This window comes from Ovis aries, chromosome 2 (assembly GCF_016772045.2).
Source record: "Ovis aries strain OAR_USU_Benz2616 breed Rambouillet chromosome 2, ARS-UI_Ramb_v3.0, whole genome shotgun sequence".
Taxonomy (NCBI): Eukaryota; Metazoa; Chordata; class Mammalia; order Artiodactyla; family Bovidae; genus Ovis; species Ovis aries.
In genome coordinates, this window is record NC_056055.1 from 85,852,277 (window position 1) to 85,877,161 (window position 24,885).

Consider the following 24,885-nt stretch of genomic DNA (forward strand, 5'->3'; position numbering starts at 1 on the left):
AGTGGGATTGCTGGGTCATACGGCAGTTCTATTTCCAGTTTTTTAAGGAATCTCCACACTGTTCTCCATAGTGGCTGTACTAGCTTGCATTCCCACCAACAGTGTATGAGGGTTCCCTTTTCTCCACACCCTCTCCAGCATTTATTGCTTGTGGACTTTTGGATAGCAGCCACTCTGACTGGCGTGAAATGGTACCTCATTGTGGTTTTGATTTGCATTTCTCTGATAATGAGTGATGTTGAGCATTTTTTCATGTGTTTGTTAGCCATCTGTATGTCTTCTTTGGAGAAATGTCTATTTAGTTCTTTGGCCCATTTTTTGATTGGGTCGTTTATTTTTCTGGAATTGAGCTGCATAAGTTGCTTGTATACTTTTGAGATTAGTTGTTTGTCAGTTGCTTCATTTGCTATTATATTCTCCCATTCAGAAGGCTGTCTTTTCATTTTGCTTGTAGTTTCCTTTGTTGTGCAGAAGCTTTTAATTTTAATCAGGTCCCATTTGTTTATTTTTGCTTTTATTTCCAGTATTCTGGGAGGTGGGTCATAGAGGATCCTGCTGTGATTTATGTCAGAGAGTGTTTTGCCTATGTTCTCCTCTAGGAGTTTTATAGTTTCTGGTCTTACGTTTAGATCTTTAATCCATTTGAGTTTATTTTTGTGTATGGTGTTAGAAAGTGTTCTAGTTTCATTCTTTTACAAGTGATTGAGCAGTTTTCCCAGCACCACTTGTTAAAGAGATTGTCTTTTTCCATTGTATATTCTTGCTTCCTTTGTTAAAGATAAGGTGTCCATAAGTGTGTGGATTTATTTCTGGGCTTTCTATTTTGTTCCATTGATCTATATGTCTGTCTTTGTGCCAGTACCATACTGTCCTGATGACTGTGGCTTTGTAGTAGAGCCTGAAGTCTGGCAGGTTGATTCCTCCAGTTCCATTCTTCTTTCTCAAGATTGCTTTGGCTATTTGAGGTTTTTTGTACTTCCATACAAATTGTGAAATTATTTGTTCTAGCTCTGTGAAAAATAGCATTGGTAGCTTGATAGCAATTGCATTGAATCTGTAGATTGCTTTGGGTAGTATATTCATTTTCACTATATTGATTCTTCTGATCCATGAACATGGTATATTTCTCTATCTATTAGTGTCCTCTTTGATTTCTTTCACCAATGTTTTATAGTTTTCTATATATAGGTCTTTAGTTTCTCTAGGTAGATATATTCCCAAGTATTTTATTCTTTTCGTTGCAATGGTGAATGGAATTGTTTCCTTAATTTCTCTTTCTATTTTCTCATTAATAGTGTATAGGAATGCAAGGGATTTCTGTGTGTTAATTTTATATCCTGCAATGTTACTATATTCATTGATGAGCTCTAGTAATTTTCTGGTGGAGTCTTTAGGGTTTTCCATGTAGAGGATCATGTCATCTGCAAACAGTGAGAGTTTTACTTCTTCTTTTCCAATATGGATGTTGAATTTTGTCAAAGGTTTCTCTGCATCTATGAGATAATCATATGGCTTTTATTTTTCAATTTGTTAATGTGGTGTATTACGTTGATTGATTTGCAGATATTGATGAATCCTTGCATCCCTGGGATAAAGCCCACTTGGTCATGGTGTATGATCTTTTTAATGTTGGATTCTGATTGCTAGAATTTTGTTAAGGATTTTTGCATCTTTGTTTATCAGTGATATTGGCCTGTAGTTTTCTTTTTTTGTGACATCTTTGTCAGGTTTAGGTATTAGGGTGATGGTGGCCTCATAGAATGAGTTTGGAAGTTTACCTTCCTCTGCAGTTTTCTGGAATAGTTTGAGTAGAATAGGTGTTAGCTCTTCTGTAAATTTTTGGTAGAATTCAGCTGTGAAGCCATCTGGACCTGGGCTTTTGTTTGCTGGAAGATTTCTGTTTACAGTTTCAATTTCTGTGCTTGTGATGGGTCTGTTAAGATTTCTATTTCTTCCTGGTTCAGTTTTGGAAAGTTGTAGTTTTCTAAGAATTTGTCCATTTCTTCCAAGTTGTCCATTTTATTGTTATATAATTGCTGAGAGTAGTGTCTTATGATCCTTTGTATTTCTGTGTTGTCTGTTGTGATCTCTCCATTTTCATTTCTAATTTTATTGATTTGATTTTTCTCCCTTTGTTTCTTGATGAGTCTGGCTAATGGTTTGTCAATTTTATTTATCCTCTCAAAGAACCAGCTTTTGGCTTGGTTGATTTTTGCTATGGTCTCTTTTGTTTCTTTGCATTTATTTCTGCCCTAAATTTTTTTCTTTTTTAAAAAATATAAATTTATTTTAATTGGAGGTTAATTACTTTACAGTATTTTATTGATTTTGCCATACATCAACATGAATCCACCACAGGTAAGATTTCTTTCCTTCTACTAACCCTAGGGTTCTTCATTTCTTCCTTTTCTAGTTGCTTTAGGTGTAGAGTTAGGTTATTTATTTGACTTTTTTCTTGTTTCTTGAGGTGTGCCTGTGTTGCCATGAACCTTCCCCTTAGCCCTGCTTTTACAGTGTACCACAGGTTTTGGATTGTTGTGTTTTCATTTTCATTTGTTTCTATGCATATTTTGATTTCTTTTTTATTTCTTCTGTAATTTCTTGGTTATTTAGCAGCGTGTTGTTCAGCCTCCATATGTTGGAATTTTTAATAGTTTTTCTCCTGTAATTGAGATCTAATCTTATTGCTTTGTGGTCAGAAAAGATGCTTGGAATGATTTCAACTTTTTTGAATTTACCATGGCTAGATTTATGGCCCAGGATGTGATCTATCCTGGAGAAGGTTCTGTGTGCGCTTGAGAAAAAGGTGAAATTCATTGTTTTGGGGTGAAATGTCCTATAGATATCAATTAGGTCTAACTGGTATTGCATCATTTAAAGTTTGTGTTTCCTTGTTAGTTTTCTGTTTAGTTGATCTATCCATAGGTGTGAGTGGGGTATTAAAGTATCCCACTATTATTGTGTTATTGTTAATTTCCCCTTTCATACTTGTTAGCATTTGTCTGACATATTGCGGTGCTCCTATATTGGGTGCATATATATTTATAATTGTTGTATCTTCTTCTTGGATTGATCCTTTGATCATTATGTAGTGTCCTTCTTTGTCTCTTTTCACAGCCTTTGTTTTAAAGTCTATTTTGTCTGATACGAGTATTGCTACTCCTGCTTTCTTTTGGTCTCTATTTGTGTGGTATATCTTTTGCCAGCCCTTCAACTTTCAGTCTGTATGTGTCCCTTGTTTTGAGGTTGGTCTCTTGTAGACAACATATATAGGGGTCTTGTTTTTGTATCCATTCAGCCAGTCTTTGTCTTTTGGTTGGGGCATTCAACCCATACCAAAAAGCAAAGATTAAAAATGTAGAGTAGAGGTTGGATTTTCAAAAATACAATATAAAGAAAAAAAGAAAAGAAAACAAAGTCACAAGAATTATAAAATATATGTATATATATGAAGTTTGCTTTTAAAAATAGGGTCTCTCTTTTTTTTTTGCAAAGTAATAGTAGGTTGTAAAAATGAAAATTAAAGGAGTAATGGAGGACTCAAAAATTTAAAAAAAACTTTAAAAAAGTTAAAGAATGATAGTAAAAAGATATCTAGGACTTTCTTTGGTGGTGTTGTGGGCAGTATGGGATCAGTTCATCTTCGGATAGTTCCTTGATCCGACTTATATTTCTCAAGATCTATAAGCCCCTTCCTTTGTAGTTGGTACTAACTACAGGGTTTTAATCTATTGCACCTGTCACTTCAACGGAGGTTTCCTCTGTTTTAGCTTCTTCTGTTTGCTGGTCTCTTCAGTGTTCAATTTCTGCCCTGACACAAGGCGGTGGTGGTGGACACTTTTTAGGCTCACTTGTTCAGTTGTGCTGTGTGAGGGAGGGACGCTGCAAACAAATAACACTGGCGGGTGCTCTCAGTGTCTTGGCCACACTAGGTTTGCCCCCACTCACGGCATGTGTGCTTTCCCTGTCTACACTGCTTAGGCTCTAGGTTGCTCTGCTGGGAACTGTCTGAGGCCAGCCCTGGGTTGTATGTACTTCCCAGGTCTAAGCCGCTCAGGTTCAGGTACTCGGGTGCTCCTCAAAGGCGCAGACTCTGTTGGGCCTGCGGTTTGTGCCCTTCCCAGGTCCGTGCAGCTCAGGTGACCGGGTGTTTGGCGAGCCTGGTCGCTGCAACTTATCACCTTCCGCATACCTGCCGCTCAGTTTTCTGGGTGTACAATTGGCGCACCTTCTCAGGCGAATCCCAAGAAGTCTTGGTTAGCAAGGAAGCCTGCTTACAGTTTGGTAGCTAATGTCTCTCTTGGGCCGCGATTGCCCCCTTCCAGCTCTGGCTTCCCTAGCCTGCCTGTCACTGGAGGGGGATGGGCCGGACTAGCTCTGCTCAGTCCTTTGTTCTGAGAGCGGGCCTGGTGGTGTCTTAGCTTAGGGCTTTACGCATGGTAGCTATCCGGCAGTCTGGTTGGCTATCCCAAGTTAGTTCCCTCAGATTGCCCTCAGGGCATTCAGGCCCAGTCCTTACTTTAAGCAATGCAGCCTGCACCTCCCTGCCCGGCCCCCACTTGTTAGTGGCGGATTGGGCGTCTGCACTGCTTCTCCGCTGGGGGAGCTACCGTTGGGCACGTAATCTGTGGGTTTTAATTATTTATTTTTCCTCCCAGTTATGTTGCCCTCTGTGGTTCTAAGGCTCGCCACAGACTCACCAGTGAGACTGTTTCCTGGTGTTTAGAAACTTCTCTCTTTCTTAGGACTCCCTTCCCGGGACAGAACTCCGTCCGTACTTCTTTTGTCTCTCTTTTTATCTTTTATATTTTTTCCTACCTCCTTTAGAAGACAATGGGCTGCTTTTCTGGGTGCCTGATGTCCTCTGCTGGCATTCAGAAGTTGTTTTGTAGAATTTACTCAGCGTTCAGATGTTCTTTTGATGAATTTGTGGGGAAAAAGGTGGTCTCCCCAATCTACTCCTGTGCCATCTTAGGACCGCCCCCCCCCCCGGATTTGTAATATTTTCAAACACATTCCTATTTAAATTATTGTTTTGGGAAAGCTTTTATAGATTGATGAAACAGTTTGGAACAAAGTCAAAATAGTTTCTTTTTATTTACCTCAGTGTATTGCAATGTCATGAGGAAAACATACAGCTTCAAGGAGAATCACATTATTATCATCACCATTATTTTAACTTCATTTGCTGGAATTACTTATAACTCTACAACAGAGAACAGTATTTTAGAAAAGGAGCTAGATTCCCAAAGAATGTTATAAAATATTGTTATTTTATTATTGTTGCTTCTACTATTCTTACTCCTAACTTTTTAAACTGTCCTTTAGGTTAAATTTCTTCCACTTTTGTGTTGATTTTTGTACTTTTATCTTCTGCCTGCTAGGTCAACTTTAGTGCACTGTTATCTTCATTTATGAGTTCTTGACATCAGTTATAGATTTTTGCTGTCCAGATTTCTTTTACTATGCATAAATACATACATTTCTAAGTAAATAAATAATATATATTTTGCTGGTTCACTTGAAATTATTATCAGTTATAATCTAATTTTTATGGAACTTTCAAATTTAGAATTATTTTCACAAGAATGCCAAAAAATCAGCTATTCAAAAGAAGAATAGCAGTATTCAAAAGACTTCACATACACCAGGTCCTACCAGAGGTAAGAATATATATGAAATTAACAATGTCTTTTTTAACTTGACAAGATTTTTAAAAAATTATTAAAAACATTATTTTTATATAGTTAACAGAGAAAAATGGAAAAATGTAACTGCCCAGAAATCAAATAGTAATGTTATTTTATTACGAGAACGGATTGTATCCTTGCAACAGCAAAACAGTGTACTTTTGAATGCCAAAAAAGCAGCAGAACTCGCTGTTAAAGAATATAAAGAAGTCAATGAAAAGCTCCTGCATCAGCAGCAAGTGTCTGATCAACGATTTCAAACAAGCAGACAGACAATAAAGGTAAGGGAACTTAAAAATAAATTATAGTAGACTGTATTATAAAAATGGATATTTTGTTTTACATGTGTTTTGAAGTTTATATTTGTGTTAGACATGCCTATGAGTTTAAAAAATTCCTAGGTACTGCTAAACTGGAGTAGCATTTAATATCTAGATTTCTTAAATAAGGTCTTGTTAAGGAGAACTCCAAATCTTTTGACACATTACTAGAATTCCTTTTCCACACAGATTTTTTTCTTTATTTATTCTGTTGTATCTTAGATTTTAAGGCAGGCTTCAACTATTCATTTAGCTTATCCATTTGCCCATTCTAAAACTTTGCATTTATCACTATAAGTCACAGTATTAACTAGTAATTGCCCTAGTTCTTTGCAAATACTTACATAAAATATGAAGTGTTAAGGTAAATATCTATATTAATGTGTTTCTGTAACATGTATGCTTTTACTCAGGTGAGTTGAGTTTTCTGCAACTTATTAGACACATTATACCTACTGTTGGTTATCATAGTTTAATCTTAAGACAAATGAAAAAGAAAAGGTTATTCCTTAAATCTCCATTCTTTTCTTAAAAATTTTTATTAAAGTATTTACATTAACAATATTGTATTAATTTCTGCTGTACAACAAAGAAACTCAATTGTACATATGTATTTTTTTCATATTCTTTTCCATTATGGTTTATCACAAGCTATTGAATATAGTTCCTGTGCTATACAGTCGTTTGTATTTGCTGTTCCCAAACTCCCAATCTTTCCCTCCTCTATCCTTCTCCCCTTTAGCAACCACAAGTCTGATGTATGTGTCTGTGAGTCAGTTTTGTTTCATAGATATGTTTTTTGTGTCATATTTTAGTTTTTACATATAAGTGATATTATATGGTATTTGACTTTCTCTTTCTAACTTCATTTAGTGTGATAAGCTCTAGATTCAGCCATGTTGCTGTAAATGGTGTTGTTTCATTCTTTTTAATGGTCGAGTAATATTCCATGGCACACGTGCGCGCGAGTGTGTGTGTGTGTATGTGTTCAGTTGCTCAGTTGTGTCTGACTCTGCAACCCCATGGACGATAGTCCACCAGGCTCCTCTGTCCATGGAATTTTCCAGTCAGGAGTACTACCGTGGGTTGCCATTTTCTCCTCCAGGGGATCTCCCTGCCCTAGAAATCGAATCTGCTTTTCCTGCAGCTCCTCCATTGGCAGGCTGGTTCTTTACCACTTAGCCACCTGGGAAATTTATATATATATATATATATATATATATATATATTTATATATATATATCTTCTTTATCTCCTCAAGTTAATGGACATGTAGGTTATTTCCATGTCTTCACTATTGTGAATAGTGCTGCTCTGAAATAGGAATATGTATCTGTTCAGTTCAGTTCAATTCACTTCGGACACTCAGATGTGTCTGACTCTTTGCGGACACTGGGACTGCAGCACGCCAGGCCTCCCCATCCACTGCTAACTCCTGGACTTTACTCAGACTCATGTCCATTGAGTCGGTGATGCCATCCAGCCATCTCATCCTCTGTCGTCCCCTTCTTCTCCCAGTCTTTCCCAGCTCAGGGTCTTTTCAAATGAGTCAGTTCTTCACATCAGTTGGCCAAAGTATTGGAGTTTCAGCTTTACCATCAGTCCTTCCAATGAATATTCAGGACTGATTTCTTTTAGGATGGACTGGTTGGATCTTCTGGCAGTGCAAGGGACTCTCAAGAGTCTTCTCAAACACCACAGTTCAAAACCATCAATTCTTCTGCGCTCAGCTTTCTTTATAGTCCAACTCTTACATCCATACATGACTACTGGAAAAACCACAGCTTTGACTAAACGGACCTTTGGTGGCAAAGTAATGTCTCTGCTTTTTAATATGCTGTCTAGGTTGGTCATAGCTTTTCTTCCAAGGAGTAAGCATCTTTTAATTTCATGGCTGCAATCACCATCTGCAGTGATTTTGGAGCTCCCCAAAATGAAGTCAGCCAATGTTTCCACTCTTTCCCCATCTATTTGCCATGAAGTGATGGGACTGGATGCAATGATCTTAGTTTTCTAAATTATGAGTTTTAAACCAACTTTCACTCTTCTCTTTCACTTTCATCAAGAGGCTTTTTAGTTCCTCTTCACTTTTCTGCCATAAGGGTGGTGTCATCTGCATATCTGACGTTATTGATATTTTGCCTGGCAATCTTGATTCCAGCCTGTGCTTCTTCCAGCCAGCGTTTCTCATGATGTACTCTGCATATAAGTTAAATAAGCAGGGTGACAGTATACAGCCTTGACGTACTCCTTTTCGTATTTGGAACTAGTCTGTTGTTCCATGTCCAGTTCTAACTGCTGCTTCCTGACCTGCATACAGATTTCTCAAGAGGCAGGTCAGGTAGTCTGGTATTCCCATCTCTGTCAGAATTTTCCACAATTTATGGTGATCCACACAGTCAAAGGATTTGTTATAGTCAAGAAAGTAGAAATAGATGTATTTCTGGAACTCTCTTGCTTTTTCCATGATCCAGTGGATGTTGGCAATTTGATCTCTGGTTCCTCTGCCTTTTCTAAAACCAGCTTTAACATCTGGAAGTTCACAGTTCACGTATTGCTGAAGCCTGGCTTGAAGAATTTTTAGCATTGCTTTACTAGCATGTGAGATGAGTACAATTATGCGGTAGTTTAAGCATTCTTTGACATTGCCTTTCTTTGGAATTGGAATGAAAACCGACCGTTTCCAGTCCTGTGGCCACTGCTTAGTTTTCCAAATTTGCTGGCATATTGAGTGCAGCACTTTCACAGTATCACCTTTCAGGATTTGAAATAGCTCAGCTGGAATTCCATCACTTCCACTAGCTTTGTTCATAGTGATGCTTTCTAAGGCCCACTTGACTTCACATTCCAGGATGTCTGGCTCTAGATGAGTGATCACACCATCGTGAGTATCCGGGTCGTGAAGATCTTTTCTGTACAGTTCTTCTGTGTATTCTTGCCACCTCTTCTTAATAGCTTCTGCTTCTGTTAGGTCCATACCATTTCTGTCCTTTATCGAGCCCATCTTTGCATGAAATGTTCCCTTGGTGTCTCTGATTTTCTTGAAGAGATCTCTAGTCTTTCCCATTCTGTTGTTTTCCTCTACTTCTTTGCACTGATCGCTGAAGAAGGCTTTCTTATCTCTCCTTGCTATTCTTTGGAACTCTGCATTCAGATGCTTATATCTTACCTTTTCTCCTTTGCTTTTCGCCTCTTCTTTTCACAGCTATTTGTAAGGCCTCCCCAGTCAGCCATTTTGCTTTTTGCATTTCTTTTCCATGGGGATTGTCTTGATCCCTCTCTCCTGTACAATGTCACGAACTTCAGCCCATAGTTCATCAGGCACTCTATCTATCAGATCTAGGCCCTTAACTCTATTTCTCACTTCCACTGTATAATCATAAGAGATTTGATTTAGGTCATACCTGAATGGTCTAGCGGTTTTCCCTACTTTCTTCAATTTAAGTCTGAATTTGGCAATAAGGAGTTCATGATCTGAGCCACAGTCACCTCCTGGTCTTGTTTTTGTTGACTGTATAGAGCTTCTCCATCTTTGGCTGCAAAGAATATAATCAGTCTGATTTCAGTGTTGACCATCTGGTGATGTCCATGTGTAGAGTCTTCTCTTGTGTTGTTGGAAGAGGGTGTTTGCTATGACCAGTGCATTTTCTTGGCAAAACTCCATTAGTCTTTACCCTGCTTCATTCTGCATTCCAAGGCCAAATTTGCCTGTTACTCCGGGTGTTTCTTGACTTCCTACTTTTGCATTCCAGTCCCCTGTAATGAAAAGGACATCTTTTTTGGGTGTTAGTTCTAAAAGGTCTTGTAGGTCTTCCTAAAACCATTTAACTTCAGCTTCCTCAGCGTTGCTGGTTGGGGCATAGACTTGGATTACCGTGATATTGAATGTTTTGCCTTGGAAACGAACAGAGATTATTCTGTCGTTTTTGAGATTTCATCCAAGTACTGCATTTCAGACTCTTTTGTTGACCATGATGGCTACTTCATTTCTTCTGAGGGATTCCTGCCCGCAGTAGTAGATATAATGGTCATCTGAGTTAAATTCACCCATTCCTGTCCAGTTTAGTTTGCTGATTCCTAGAATGTTGACATTCACTCTTGCCATCTCCTGTTTGCCCACTTCCAATTTGCCTTGATTCATAGACCTGACATTCCAGGTTCCTATGCAATATTGCTCTTTACAGCATCGGACATTGCTTGTATCACCAGTCACATCCACAGCTGGGTATTGTTTTTGCTTTGGCTCCATCCCTTCATTCTTTCTGGAGTTGTTTCTCCACTGATCTCTGGTAGCATATCGACCACCTGCTGACCTGGGGAGGTCCTCTTTCAGTATCCTATCATTTTGCCTTTTCATACTGTTCATGGGGTTCTGAAGGCAAGAATACTGAAGTGGTTTGCCATTCCCTTCTCCAGTGGACCACATTCTGTGAGACCTCTCACCATGACCCACCCATCTTGGGTTGCCCCGCGGGCATGGCTTAGTTACATTGAGTTAAACAAGGCTGTGGTCCTAGTGTGATTAGATTGCCTAGTTTTCTGTGAGTATGGTTTCTGTGTGTCTGCCTTCTGATGCCCTCTTGTAACACCTACCATCTTACTTGGGTTTCTTTACCTTGGGTGTGGGTTATCTCTTCACTATTGCTCCAGCAATGTGCAGCCACTGCTCCTTACCTTGGATGAGGGGTATCTCCTCACTGCTGCCCTTCCTGACCTTCAATGTGGGATAGCTCCTCTAGGCCCTCCTGTGCACGTGCAACAGTTAATATCACTAAGATTAGCAGAATTTCCTATCTCAGCCAATCCTGTTTTTCCTTTGTAGGTGATGCTTAAAACTACATGTCCTTTTATGTGTTCTGTTTCACCATAGAAGACATTTTCTTTTGGTTTTCTGTCACCACTAACTCACCATGTACCAAAAAAAAAAAATAATAATAAAGAACAAATCTTCCCAAACTATCCTATCCCAAAATATTTCTGAAGAACTGTCTTTGACTCTTAATTTTTTGACCCCTAAATCAACAACCAAATTCTATTGTTCATTCCTCTTTAATTTCCATTTCTCATGGCACCAGTTATTTCTTTTTCCTTGAGTACTGATATATTCTCCTGGCTGGCTTCTCTAGTCTCCTCTTTATTTCTTTCCATGTATTACTGCCAGAATAATTTTGCTAGAATGTGAATTTCATCATGTATCTTCAGGAACCTGCAATTGATTTCCATTTGAAGACCAAACAAGTCAGCAAAATCTACAAGATTTTACATGATATGCTATTATTTTAGTCCTCTGTTTCCCGACACAAGCCCCCGATAATATCCCCTGTCCTATAAAACACTCACAGTCTATGCTGAATGCATGTATTCTTTCAAATCTTATTTTATATGTTTTCAATAATAATGGAAGTAGAGGTAATATTAGCTGATGCTTTTTGTGTACTAATATGCTTCCACGTACTTTGGATTAACTCATTAACATAAACGATGCTTTAGTGAGATAGAGACTATGTCTGATTTTATTGTGTAGATAGAGGAAGTGAGGCAGAGGGAATAACATGCCCAAGGTAACAGAACTCATAAGTGGCAGAACTGGGGTTCGAGCCCAGGCAGCCTGATTCCAGAAGCTGTGCTCTTAAGCCTTATGCTGTACTGCCTTCTCCAACACACACCAGCTAGTGTTTATTCAGTGACTGTTAGGCCTACTTTCTAGACATTTTATTATTTTTTATGGACTCTCTTTTTCAACTTTGTAAGGAAGATATTATCATTTTATATATAATGCAATTAAGGCTTAAAGAATTGAAATGAATTGCTTAAGATCAGCCTAAAGTTCATAGCTTTAAGTTATGACCTACATCTATCTCTTGATCCTAACTTCATAATCTATTTTTCTAAACTGAATTTTTATACAATTTTGTACTTAATAGTTTTAAAGTTTAACATTTGTTAGTTCTATTGCATCTAATAGCTAATTAAATCTTCAAAGGAAGAAAACACATATACTTTTTTTGATAACTTTCACAGCATTTTGAATAATTGAGAGCATAGTACATTCTCAGTAAAAGGATAAAGGTTGCCTTATTGAGTAGTTATTCCTAAGACACTGAGATGATAATGCATATTTTTAACCAAGATTTAAAAATTGCTTTCTACTTCAAGAATCTTCCTGTTTTCTTTACGTCATTTTACATCCAGGAAGTTACTCCAAAGACTGGTTCACGGACCGGTTCCCTCTTACAACATTTTCCAAAGCCTTTTTCCTTTTCTAAGTTTAACATGAAATGAAGAATTCTGTTGTAATCAGTGAAGTTTGAGGTAATAATTTGTCATATAAGTGAAAGTATCCTATAGGCTTTTGTGATTAAGAGCTAGAGAATCAGTTTGAGAGTTAGAAATGGAAGAGTAGCTACACATCAGTCAAGATTGAGTGTTTATTCACACTGAGGAAGTGAAGGCACTGATGACATTGAATGAGCTTACTTAGAAGGTGACAAAACCTGTTAGTAAATAATGTAGTGTCATGAAAGTTTTCGAAGGTATCCTTTTGGTATGAGAGTTAATAATGTTAGTGGCATGGTGCTTCCAAGGAGAATGAAGTAAACCATTTCCTGTTTGTCCCAAATCCTGCAAGGTCCAGTTTACTTATTTATGTTGCCTTTTGAGTAACTATATGGGGCTTCCCAGATAGCTCAGTTGGTAAAGAATCTGCTTGCAATGCAGGAGAAACCAGTTTGATTCCTGGGTTGGGAAGATCTGCTGGAGAAGGGATAGGCTACCCACTTCAGTATTCTTGGGCTTCCCTTGTGGTTCTGCTGGTAGAGAATCCACCTGCAATGTGGGAATCCTGGGTTCGATCCCTGGGATGGGAAAATCCCTGGAAAATTACATGGACCATATAGTCCTCAGTGTCACAAAGAGTTGGACATGACTGAGCAACTTTCACACACTTTGAGTAACTATAGGCATTTAATTTTCTGAATCCTGATTTGTACGTTGGCTCTATATGTTTTCTACAGGAAGAGGAAATGCCTTTTAGTTTCCCAAAGAGGTTATTTATCGATATTAACAATACTACTAACTAACCCACTGAGTTTTGAGTTCATAGAAGGAGGTATGACAGTATTTCTGAAAATTAGAGAAGAGATGCTTTACAAAATATGATCTGAAAAACAAGACTTTTACCCAGACCATTGCTGTCTAAGAGTCTTTGATCTGCCTCTGCCTTAACTCTCCAACTGGAGTGCACCTAAGCAAGCCCACTACTCAAAAAAAAGTGTCATAAGTATATAGTTTCAGCATTCACATCATAAGTCTGCACTTTGAACATACATGTCATAAGTCTGCACTTTCAACAGACATGCCATAAAGATGCACTTTCAATATATGTGTCATAAGTATACACTGCTGTTATCTTCTCTGATATCTAGAAGAATTATTGATTCCCCTGCCCTCTGAATGAGATACAACTAAATTCCACAACAGCAGATTTTGTCCTCAGAAACTTTTTTGGTAACATCCATCTTAAACAAAGCAAGGTCATTTTAGGATTTGAGTTTTCAAGTTTGCTTTGTCTCTTGTCCAATTACATTAACCAATTAATCTTAAATTAGTTTAATCAAACTATATACAGAACTTTTGCCAAATATCGGAATCTTCCATTAAAAGTCGCAGAGCATTACCCATTCAACAAATATCTTGGGTTTTTAGGTTAATTTAGCATATAAACATTGAGCATATTAACTACTGAGGCTGAAGAGTCTTTCAGTAAACCCTGTAATTTTGTATTTTATCAACCTCCATAAAACATTTTCATCTGTATAGATTCATACAATTACTATTGTATCGTAAACTTATATTTGCCTTTGGTTTATATTTATTTATGTAACCTTTATTTGAAAGACTGAAGGTGTTTATTGTACTTGGACCCATGTTTTTTCTGTAAGGAATTGTAGAATTTTAAATAGCCTCATTTCCATTTTTGTGATCTGTGCTCACGCCTGTAGTAATAACGAAGTAGAAAGCTAGTACTCTTCTATTGTACTTCATTGTTAATCTCTAGAGTTTTCTTTTATCTTACCCCAATAGCTTGTGTAGTAAACATTCCTTGTAGGGTATTCAGTTTATATATGTCAGATTCTCTAGGGCCATGGCTTTTGCCAGATGAAGCACTTTTGATTTTGAGGCTGATGAAACACAGTGCTATTATTGATCTGTGCATGACATAGCCTGTCTCTCTCCTAGCAGAGTGTAGCAACATTTATCCAGGAATTTGTGAAATGTCACTCGGATCATGTTCGCAAGGTGAACTGTGCAAAAACCAGGATCTGAGCTGAGAATCCATGTGGAATTGGACGTGACTGTCTTATTCCTACGTCCTATCTTCTAGATGAACCAAGTGATATTTGTTAACAGAATGTCTGTGCCTTATATTAGACTTTGTTAGGAACTATTATTATCACTCAGAACACAATGTACTGTAAAATCATACTTCTTATACCATTTTCAGATTCACTTGTAATCTTACCACAGACAATATTAAGAAAATGTGACCTGAAAACATCAGTTGTGAATTTATTCTCTGTTAATAATGAATCAGTGCTATATATGACACAGTCTTACTTATATTCCTCATAGTTTTTTCACTTTGCATCAATATACTTTTAGGTAAGTATCTTTCTTTAAAATGTCACCATACCTGGAAGTGACAAAATACAACTTTTTTTTCACTGTGAGATTATTATGATTTTTAAATATCCATGTATTTTAGAGTTTGGTTTTAAATGCCTAATATATTGGCTTACACATGGATAGATATGTGTGTTTGTATTTGTTATAATTCAGTTTAGCTTAATGCTCCTACTATACATAAGACTCTTACACATATATGTAAGACTCTCCACTAATGTGATATTCAGTAATAAATTAAACATGGTTCTTTCCCCTGTACAAGACAGTAGGGAAATTAGACATGTGAACTACTATACAAGGGAACTGTTATATATATAGCTTGTACGTGAGATATACCATGGACATGTAGTGGACAAAGACAAACTGGTTTTTCATTGAGGTCATTATATAGTATGACTTTTGGAAGAGGTGGCATTTGGGCTTAGACATAATGTTTGGTGGTTTGTTTTTTTTTTCCGCTTTCACGTGCATTTATTTCTCACAGTCATTTTGCAAAAAAGAAAACTGAAATCAGAGGGTTTAGAGGAAATTTCCCCAAGAGCACATAGCAAGTGGCAGAGTTGGAATTTTAATTCAGATCCAGATTCTCCTAATGTATGTTCAGTGCGCTTTTTTTTCTCTATTTTTTTAAAATATAAATTTATTTAATTGGAGGTTAATTACTTTATAATATTGTACTGGTTTTGCCATACATCAACATGAATCTGCCACAGGTATACACATGTTCCCCAACCTGAATGCTCCTCCCTCCTCCCTCCCCGTACCATCCCTCTGGGTTGTCTCAGTGCACCAGCCCCAAGCATCGTATCATGCATTAAACCTAGACTGATGATTCATTTCATATATGATATTATACATGTTTCAATGCCATTCTCCCAAATCATCCCACCCTCTCCCTCTCCCACAGAGTCTAAAAGACTGTTCTATACATCTGTGTCTCTTTTGCTGTCTCACATACAGGGTTATCGTTACTGTCTTTCTAAATTCCATATATATGCATTAGTGTACTTTATTGGTGTTTTTCTTTCTGGCTTACTTCACTCTGTATAATAAGCTCCAGTTTCATCCACCTCATTAGAACTGATTCAAATGTATTCTTTTTACTGGCTGAGTAATACTCCATTGTGTATATATACTACAGCTTTCTTACCCATTCATCTGCTGATGGACATCTAGGTTGCTTCCATGTCCTGGCTGTTATAAACAGTGCTGCGGTGACCATTGGGGTACACGTGTCTTTCAGTTCTTGTTTCCTCGGTGTGTATGCCCAGCAGTGGGATTGCTGAGTCATAAGGCAGTTCTATTTCCAGTTTTTTAAGGAGTCTCCACACTGTTCTTCATAGTGGCTATACTAGTTTGCATTCCCACCAACAGTGTAAGAGGGTTCCCTTTTCTCCACACCCTCTCCAGCATTTATTGCTTGTAGACTTTTGGATCGCAGCCATTCTGACTGGCATGAAATGGTACCTCATTGTGGTTTTGATTTGCATTTCTCTGATAATGAGTGATGTTGAGCATCTTTTCATGTGTTTGTTAGCCATCTGTATGTCTTCTTTGGAGAAATGTGTGTGGACCAAAATCATTAGAAGAAGGAAAGCTTGGAAAAGCATCAAAATGAAAAAGTACTTTGTTGAGAGTAGTGAGTAATCTGATATATCTGTGGTTTTCAACCCTAGCTACATGCTATCCTCACCTGGGGAGTTTTATAACCTTATGTGAAAGCATACCAACAAAGTTGGATAAAATATAACATATTCTTATAAATGCACACCAGAATTTGTCAAAAAATAATTGTAAAACCCTAGGGGCTAAAAGTCATTGACAGCTTACCATTGTAACCAAGTGTAATTTGTCACTGAAATGAAAAGAGCAAGCAAGCAGTAGGATAACTGAGTGTAAAATTTAGAGGGGAGGCCTGGGCTAGAGGTATGAAGTTTAGAGTTAAGAGTATTTAGATTGTATTTCAGAGAGGCAATGACAACCTACTCCAGTACTCTTGCCCAGAAAATCCCATGGACGGAGGAGCCTGGAAAGCTGCCGTCCATGGGGTCACTGAGGTTGGACACGACTGAGCGACTTCACTTTCACTTTTCACTTTCATGCATTGGAGAAGGAAATGGCAACCCACTCCAGTGTTCTTGCCTGGAGAATCCCAGGGACAGGGGAGCCTGGTGGGCTGCCGTCTGTGGGGTCGCACAGAGTTGGACACGACTGAAGCGACTTAGCAGCAGCAGCAGGGAATGAAGGTAGATTAAAGAAGAGAAGAGGTACCCTGAGCCTTCCAACCCTTAGAGTCTGGGTAGATGAGGAAAATCCAAGAGAGGAGAGACCAGTTAAATAGAAAGAAAACCAAGAGAAAGATGTATCCAAGAATCCAAGTGATAAAAGTATTTTGAGACATGTACAACCACTTGTGTCAAATTCTGCTGATTAGGATGAGTCCATGTGAACTGAGAAATGAGAAAAGGAGAATTATTGAAGAATATAAATAAATGTGCATGTATTTTAGTTATTTCAATGAGTTTTCCTATTAGGATCAGAAAGCTTATGAAAATACAAACTTCAAAATAAGTAATGTAAACATTGATAATTCAGCACTTTTAAGAAAAAGCTGACAAAAAGTCGTTAAGGATATACACTATTTGAACAAAACAATAAAAAGCCTTTACCAAAAATGATCACATAACTAGGCCACAACATAGTTCTCCACAATTTTCATAAACTTGATATCATATTAAAAATGTTGTCTAACACAAGATAAAAATAATCAATTTAAAAAGTCAAGTTTAAAAATTCTGATGCAAACTTATAGAGACATTTCTGAATAATTAAGGGACAAAGAAAAAGGTAAAGTGAAAATTGAGAAAATACTTCAGATTAAATGATAATGAAGTAATACATAGCATAAGATAGAATATGGGCCAAGTGGTACTCAGTTGGAAATGTAATACTTTTAAATACCTTTAAAGAAGATTCTTGAGAGTCCCTTGGACTTCAAAAAGATCAAACCAGTCAATCCTAAAGGAAATCAACCCTGAAGTCATTGGGAGGACTGATGCTGAAGCTCCAATACTTTAACCACCTGATGCAAAGAGCTGATATGTTGGCTAAGACCCTGATGGGTTGGGGAAAATTGAAGGCAAAGAAGAGGGCAGGAGAGGATGAGATGTTTAGATAGCATCACCAACTCAATGGGCATGAATTTGAGCAAATTCTGGAGATGATGAAGAACAGGGAAGCCGAGCATGCTGCAGTCCATGGGGTCTAAAAGAATCAGACACAACTGAGCAACTGAACAACAACAATCCAGTGGATTATCACCCAGCAATAAAATGGAATGGAGTAATAACATGTGCTGCAACATGAGATGGACTTTGAAAACATGTTAAATACAAGAAATAGCTACAAAAACCGCATACAGTAATATTTCATTCATGAGATGTCCAGAAAAGGCAACATCTATAGAGACAGAATTTAGATTAGTGATTGTATAGGCCTTGGGATAGGAAGGAAGTGTCTGTGAATGGGCATGAGGTTTCTTTCTGGTATGGATGAGGAAATGTTCTAAAATTACTCTGTGGTGACAGTTGCGCAAGTCCATAAACATACTAAAAGTCATTGAGCCATACATTTAATGAATGAGTGAGTTTTATGGAATGTAAAGTATACCTTAATAAAGTTGTTAATAAAGGAAGTAATACTATATTATGAACGCTTAGGTGAGACTGAGATTTGAGTTTCGTATCTAAGTTCTACCAGGCACACAGTTTTCCAAAGAGCAGAAAAAAGTAGAAGTAAATGCCTCCTCATTTTATGAGGGTAACATAACTTTGACAATACAAGATAAAAAATGTTAGAAATGGAAATTAATATAAACATAGTTATAGCACTGATTTCCAAACCCTTGGTAAACTTAATCAAAGAATATATTTTTAAAAAATCATGAATAAGCCAGGAGATACTAGAAATTTAAAGTTTAATTAGAAAATTTATCCATGTAATTTACCACTATAACAAAGAAGGGAAGAAAATACGTTAAATTTGCAGAATCTAAGGTGACATCAACAAGATGGCAGAATAGGAAGCACCAGATCTTTTCCTACAGAGACACCATTTCAACAATACTCAGACCAGATCCTTTTGTGAGAAATCCAGAAACCAGTCAAGAGGCACCTGCACCCCTGACAAGTGCATAGCCAGATGCACTAAAGTTGCTTGGGAAATTTGTGGCACTGTTTTGATATAGTCCTACACTTTAGCACACCACCCTGTGATCTGGGAGAAACTCCCCATTCCCATCTTCTCCCCATGGAGGGAAAGAATATACTCGACCTTTCTGAGGGACTGACTTCTTTCTCACCTGTCTTAGAGCACTGATGGGACGTGCCATAGTGTAGATACCTGGGGGTCACTGAAGAACCTAAAGAAGCTGGATGGCATCCTGCTATCCCAGAGGAGCCATGTCACAGCAGATGGAAGGTGATATAGCTCAGTTGCTTCTCCCTCAGAGACAAGAAGAATGGAGTGTGTGTCCAGGGTTCTGGCTTTTTAGTAGCCGCCTGAGGGACGAGTATCTATTCAGCCTAGTTTGGGACACTGATAAAATTGGGCATACTCTGGGTACATCCCTGGGTGCTGCTGAGAACAAAAAAGAGCTAGGTGGCATGCTGCTATTTCTAAGGACCTCAGTACAGAAGACAGACAGCAGAGGGAGCAAGAATTTATCAGCTCCTGAAAAAAATCATTTATATTAGAAATCTACACACATGCATTGGGAGAAGTCACATCTCCAGAAAAGATTTAGGAGTTCCCAAAATCTCTAGCTGGACTGATTGATGAAGACCTTTCCTTATGAAAAGCCAGTTCATAAAGACCAGAAGAGATGTGTAGTTCTTCAAGTTCAGTTATGACAACACAACGTTATAAGGAACACAAGGAGATAGTAAATGGCCCAATCAGAGGAACAAAATAAATCTTCAGAAATTGACCCTAAAGAAACAGACACGCTCAGTCATGTCTGACTCTTTGAGACCCTGTGGACTGTAGCCCATCAGGCTCCTCTGTCCATGGGATTCTCTAGGCAAGAATACTGGAGTGGGTAGCATTTCCTTCTCCAGGGGATCTTCCTGACCCAGGGATCGAACCCAGGTCTCCTGCATTGCAGGCAGACGCTTTAACCTCTGAGCCACCAGGGAACTGTAGGTATCTTAATTATCTGACAAAAATTCGAAATAACCATCATAAAGATGTTCAAAGAGCTAAAAAAAAAAAAAGAGCTTGTTTTTTTTTGTTAATGATTCATGAACAAAATGAGAATTTCAGCAAGAGATGTGTGTGTGTGAAAGTCGCTCAGTCATGTCCGACTCTTTGCGATCTCATGGACTATACAGTCCATGGAATTTTCCAGGCCAGAATACTGGAGTGGGTAGCCTTTCCTTTTTCCAGGGGATCTTCCCAACCCAGGGATCGAACCCAGATTTCTCACATTGCAGGCGGATTCTTTACCAGCTGAGGCATAAGGGATAGAAAATGTTAAAAAAGAAGTGTTGGAGCTGAAGAATACAATGATCATACTGAAAATTCACTAGAAGGGTTCAACATCACACTTCATCAAGTAGAACATAGCCTCAGTGAAATAAAAGACAGGTCATTTGAAATCACCCAAGACAGAGAATTAAAAAGAATGAAAAAGAGTAAAGAAAGTCTGAGGGACTTATGGGATTTATCTAGTGGACCAATACTGTGGGAGTTCCAAAAGGAGAAGAGAGAGAGAACGAGGCAGAAAGCTTATTTAAGGAAATAATGGCCAAAGGAAAAAACTTCTATCAAGGGATACTATATCTGGTAAAAGACCACTTCAAAAATGAAGGAAAAATAAAGACTTTCCCAGAAAAAAGCTAAGGGAGTTCATCACCACCAGATCTGACTTACAAAAAATGCTCAGGGGAGTCCTTAAAGTTGAAATGAAAAGATGCTAAACAGCAATATGAAAACATGAAATTATAAAGCTCACTTACTTGGTAAAGGAGAATATATAGGCTATATAGATGAATACAGAATATTGTGATACTATATCCTATATATAATACTGTGATACTTTAACAGTGTGTAATCACTTTTAGTGCTGGCATAGAGTTTAAAAGACAAACTTATGTAAACTATGACTTAAAAATATGGTATTGGACAGACAATATAAAAAGATATAATTTATAACATCAGTAACATAAAATGGGAATGAGAAGTTAGAGTAGATATGTATTTAGAAGTCAAGTTTAATTGATGTTCAGTTAAGTTATCAGCTTAAAATGCTTTGTTATATATGATGTTTTATGTAAGCCTTAGAAGGCAATGGCAACCCACTCTTGTACTCTTGCCTGGAAAATCCCATGGACGGAGGAGCCTGGTGGGCTGCCGTCTATGGGGTCGCACAGAGTCGGAGACGACTGAAGTGACTTAGCAGCAGCAGCAGCAGCAGCAGCAGCATGGTAACCACAAAGAATATACATACAGAAGATACATGAAAGGAAATGAAACAGAATCAAAGCTCATCATTATAAAAATTAACAAATTACAAAAGAAGATAGGAAGAGAGGAAAATAGGGACAAAAAGAGCCATAAGATAGACAGTAAACAAAATGGCAATAGTAAGTACTTTCTTATCAATAATAACTTTAAATGTAATTGAATTTACATTTATTTCTAAATCAAAAGACAAGGAGTAGCTTAAACAGATTATTTTAAAAAGCAAAATTCAGCAGTACTATACTCAAATTTGTTTAAATAGATCTCATGTTATATGATTTTTTTCACAAAAAAATGCAGATAGTTTTTTCATACAATTAAACACCTTTTTATGGTGAAATTCTCTTAATAAATTAGGAATAACTGAGAACTTTCTTACTCTGTTAATTATCTCCCTAAATCTTGAAACAATCATCATACTTAAGAGTGGAATTTATAAGAATTCTTTTTAAAACCAGGAAGAAGACATTTATGCCTACTGTGACTGCTCATCTTAAACATTGTGCTGGAGGGCACAGGCAACACATTAAGAAAAAGAAATGGAAGTTTAAAGTATTAGAAATGAAGAAAAAAAACTTTACTAGTTCCAAATACTGTGCTTATCTGCACAGAATCTCAAGACAAATTAGTAGTAGATTTTATCTAGATTCATTTCAGTTCAGTTCAGTCACTCAGTCGTGTCTTAACTCATTGAGACCCCATGGTTGCTAGATATAAAATCAATATATGCTAAGATGATGCAATTTCTATTTACCAATATTCAACAAAATATGCTATTTTAAAAAAGAAATATTAAGTTATAGCAGGAATTATATGTATCCAGAAAGAGAAGATGGAACCCAAATTCAGAGATGTTAAAAGGTAAAAAGGGTATGTCTTAAAATCACTGTATGCCTTTTGGAAATATACACATTTGTTTAAAAATATAAAGAAATTTCAGGGAATTAGAAACACCAAAGACATTCAGGATAATTTTTATTTCTGGTGAGACAGATGAAATAAGATCATGACCTTCAATGCTGCTGGTAATATATTGCCTTTGTTGAGTGATTGATAAAGGGATATTTGTTTTGAATATTTGAAATGTTTCATAAAAAATGAAAAAAGAAACCTATTGTTGTGATTATCCCAGAAAAAGACACCGGGAGTGGAACAGATCTTTGTAGCAAGATAATAAGTTTGTGGGAGCATGAGCAGAGGAAAAATCAGAGAAGGAAAAGTTGGCAGAGTACAGTAAAGCAGAAAGGAAGGGGAAATTTTCAATTAGAGAAAGACAATGTCAGATGCCATAGAGGAATGGAAAATAGGACAACTGAGAAGAGATTGTTGAGCTTTCTAAAGAAGGCTTTATACTAGCAGGACTCTTGACAACAAGTAATAGAAACTGAACTCAAACTAACATTGGTGGGGGCGTGGGGACAGGGCAGCTTACAAAATCAAAAGATGGACTTGGGAAGAATAACTAAGCAACCCGATACTGATGTCTTTAAGGTTTTCTCTTTATCTCATTGTCTGCCTCTCAGACCAGCATTCTCCATGTGGCCCTGGCCATGGGTACTATCTCCGTGGTAACATCCTTAGAGCCTAGACCCAAAAGAAGAAAAGAGATTTTTCTTTCTCATGTTTGTCTTCCCTTGATTTAAACAGCTTATAAATTTCTGGGAGTACCAGAAATACTTTGTTTATTGTATTTTTTTAGCTAGGATATAGATTCATTTCATTATATACATATTTTTCATCTACATGAATAATTGACAGGAAGTTTGAAAGTTACACAGAATACAAAGCAGTTTTGTTGGGCAGAACCAATATACACATCGCAGTCCATCTAATGTTCCTGACTCACCCATTTCATTGCCAATCATTGTGGCACTCAAAAATGCCCAGCTTGAAACATGTGTATCTAAGTAGTATGTACTCTTTGAGAACCACTGATTCAGAAGGAAAGCAGAGAAACCAGCCTAATTAATAAAAATGAAAAGGACTCCGAACTACCCTCTTCCTAAAGATCTGTATAAATCATAACATTTCACTTAGCACAACTGACTTGAGTCAGGTAAATTATTGAGTGACTACTCTGTTAGGTCAAGCCCTCCTACTTGAAAGAATATGATGAACAGAAGATAATTCTAAATAGAAAAATGAAATGAAGAATGGTGGGAGAAGTTCCTATGTGAAATTTTTGTGTTAAAGTTTATTAAATAAAACCAGTAAGAAATATACTGTGTAATTTAGTCTGTCCATGATTTGTAAATCTCTTTTTTCTCCTTTAAAAGAAATTTCTACTCTGTGTCATGAAAGGTTTTTTTCTTACCTTTTTAATATATATTTCCACATATATTAATTTTTAATGAAAAAAATTCCATTTTAAGTGATATCAATAATCTTTTATAGTATTAGATCCAGAGATGACAAAAACCATTCTTACGAAGAAATATCCTGTTTTTACTCTATAGAATCTTGTGATGCTTGTACCGGAAATAGAGAAAAGCATTATTAACTTGTTTCCCTTGAGAATTTTAGTAGGGCATACTTATAAATGTAATCACAATCAAATGAAAACTTAGTACTGCTGCTGTTGAGTTTGTAATAAGTTGTAGTGTGTTTTAACTATCCCAACTGGCTTTAATCCAAGTAATTTGTTTGCAGAGCTTAGATGTAGTACAACTCAGGAAAGACATGTGGTAACTATTGACCCTATCAGTAAAAAGTTTCATTTTCTAAGTAGTAAGATTTTGTTCATATTTAGTATATATTTAAGAAATATATAACATATTACTCATTTCAATATATAAATGTGGAGCTAGAAATGATGATCTTTGGCTTTATTACCCAGAAAAATGGTAATATTTCATTTAGATTAGTGTGATAATGCATGGTTCATACAAACTGAGTCCTGTATAATTTGAATAAACATAATGTTCATTTACATGCATTTTAGAAGCTTATGAATATGTCTTATAAAATATGAATTCCAGAAATATATCATAGTCTATTATAAATTTTTAGAAGTTGAAAAATTTTTGAAGACATACTAATACCTTTCTTCTGAAGTCTATGTAAGAATTAAGTATTAGGGGTAATTTTTAATTATTTAGGCTATGACTTCCATTTACTAACAATATTATATATGTGGGCATTAGTTTTCTCAGACCAGTCCACCAAGGCTTTTTTGTGCAATAAAATGCAGTACATTAAAAAGCAATATCATTCCACTGGGATGGAAAAAGCAATCAAATAAAAGTATTGAAATCTATTGCTTAGGAAAACCATATTGAATTGGGGAAAATGAGGCAGACTTCATGAGACGTCTGCAGATATTCTAGAGTTTGCTAGCCTCTGTTCCTGATAACTCAATCACTATTTGTAACTTCACTTGAAATTTTATGGCTGTTCTTTATGTAAATACAGATAAATTATTACTATCGCCCTGAAACATCAACTGTTATTTTTGGTGATTTGGCATATTTATTTCTTTTTTCTCTTTTCTTCGTTGTTTTAGTGGTTCAGTTTGGGTGAACTGAACCCCAACTTTTGCTCCAGCCCCTATACAACCTAAGTAACTGAAAAAAAGCGTTGATAAAAGGGGTTGAGGAAAAATAGAATTTAAGAGGATATATGTATATTTTATAGTACCTGTGAGGAATAAGTATTCCTGTGTTGAATTA

The 24,885-nt window shown here is 36.9% G+C and overlaps 1 protein-coding gene across 3 annotated transcripts in view; it reads left to right on the forward strand.

Annotated features, from left to right (window-relative positions):
* CNTLN (centlein) overlaps positions 1–24,885 on the forward strand; it is a 357,273-nt gene that overhangs the window by 272,833 nt on the left and 59,555 nt on the right. For all 3 annotated transcript variants that reach the window (XM_060409518.1, XM_015093231.4, XM_027964566.3), the window contains exons 17-18: positions 5,573–5,663; positions 5,748–5,971. In XM_060409518.1, coding sequence (XP_060265501.1) covers positions 5,573–5,663; positions 5,748–5,971 — 315 coding nt within the window. The remainder of the gene's footprint in view (positions 1–5,572; positions 5,664–5,747; positions 5,972–24,885) is intronic.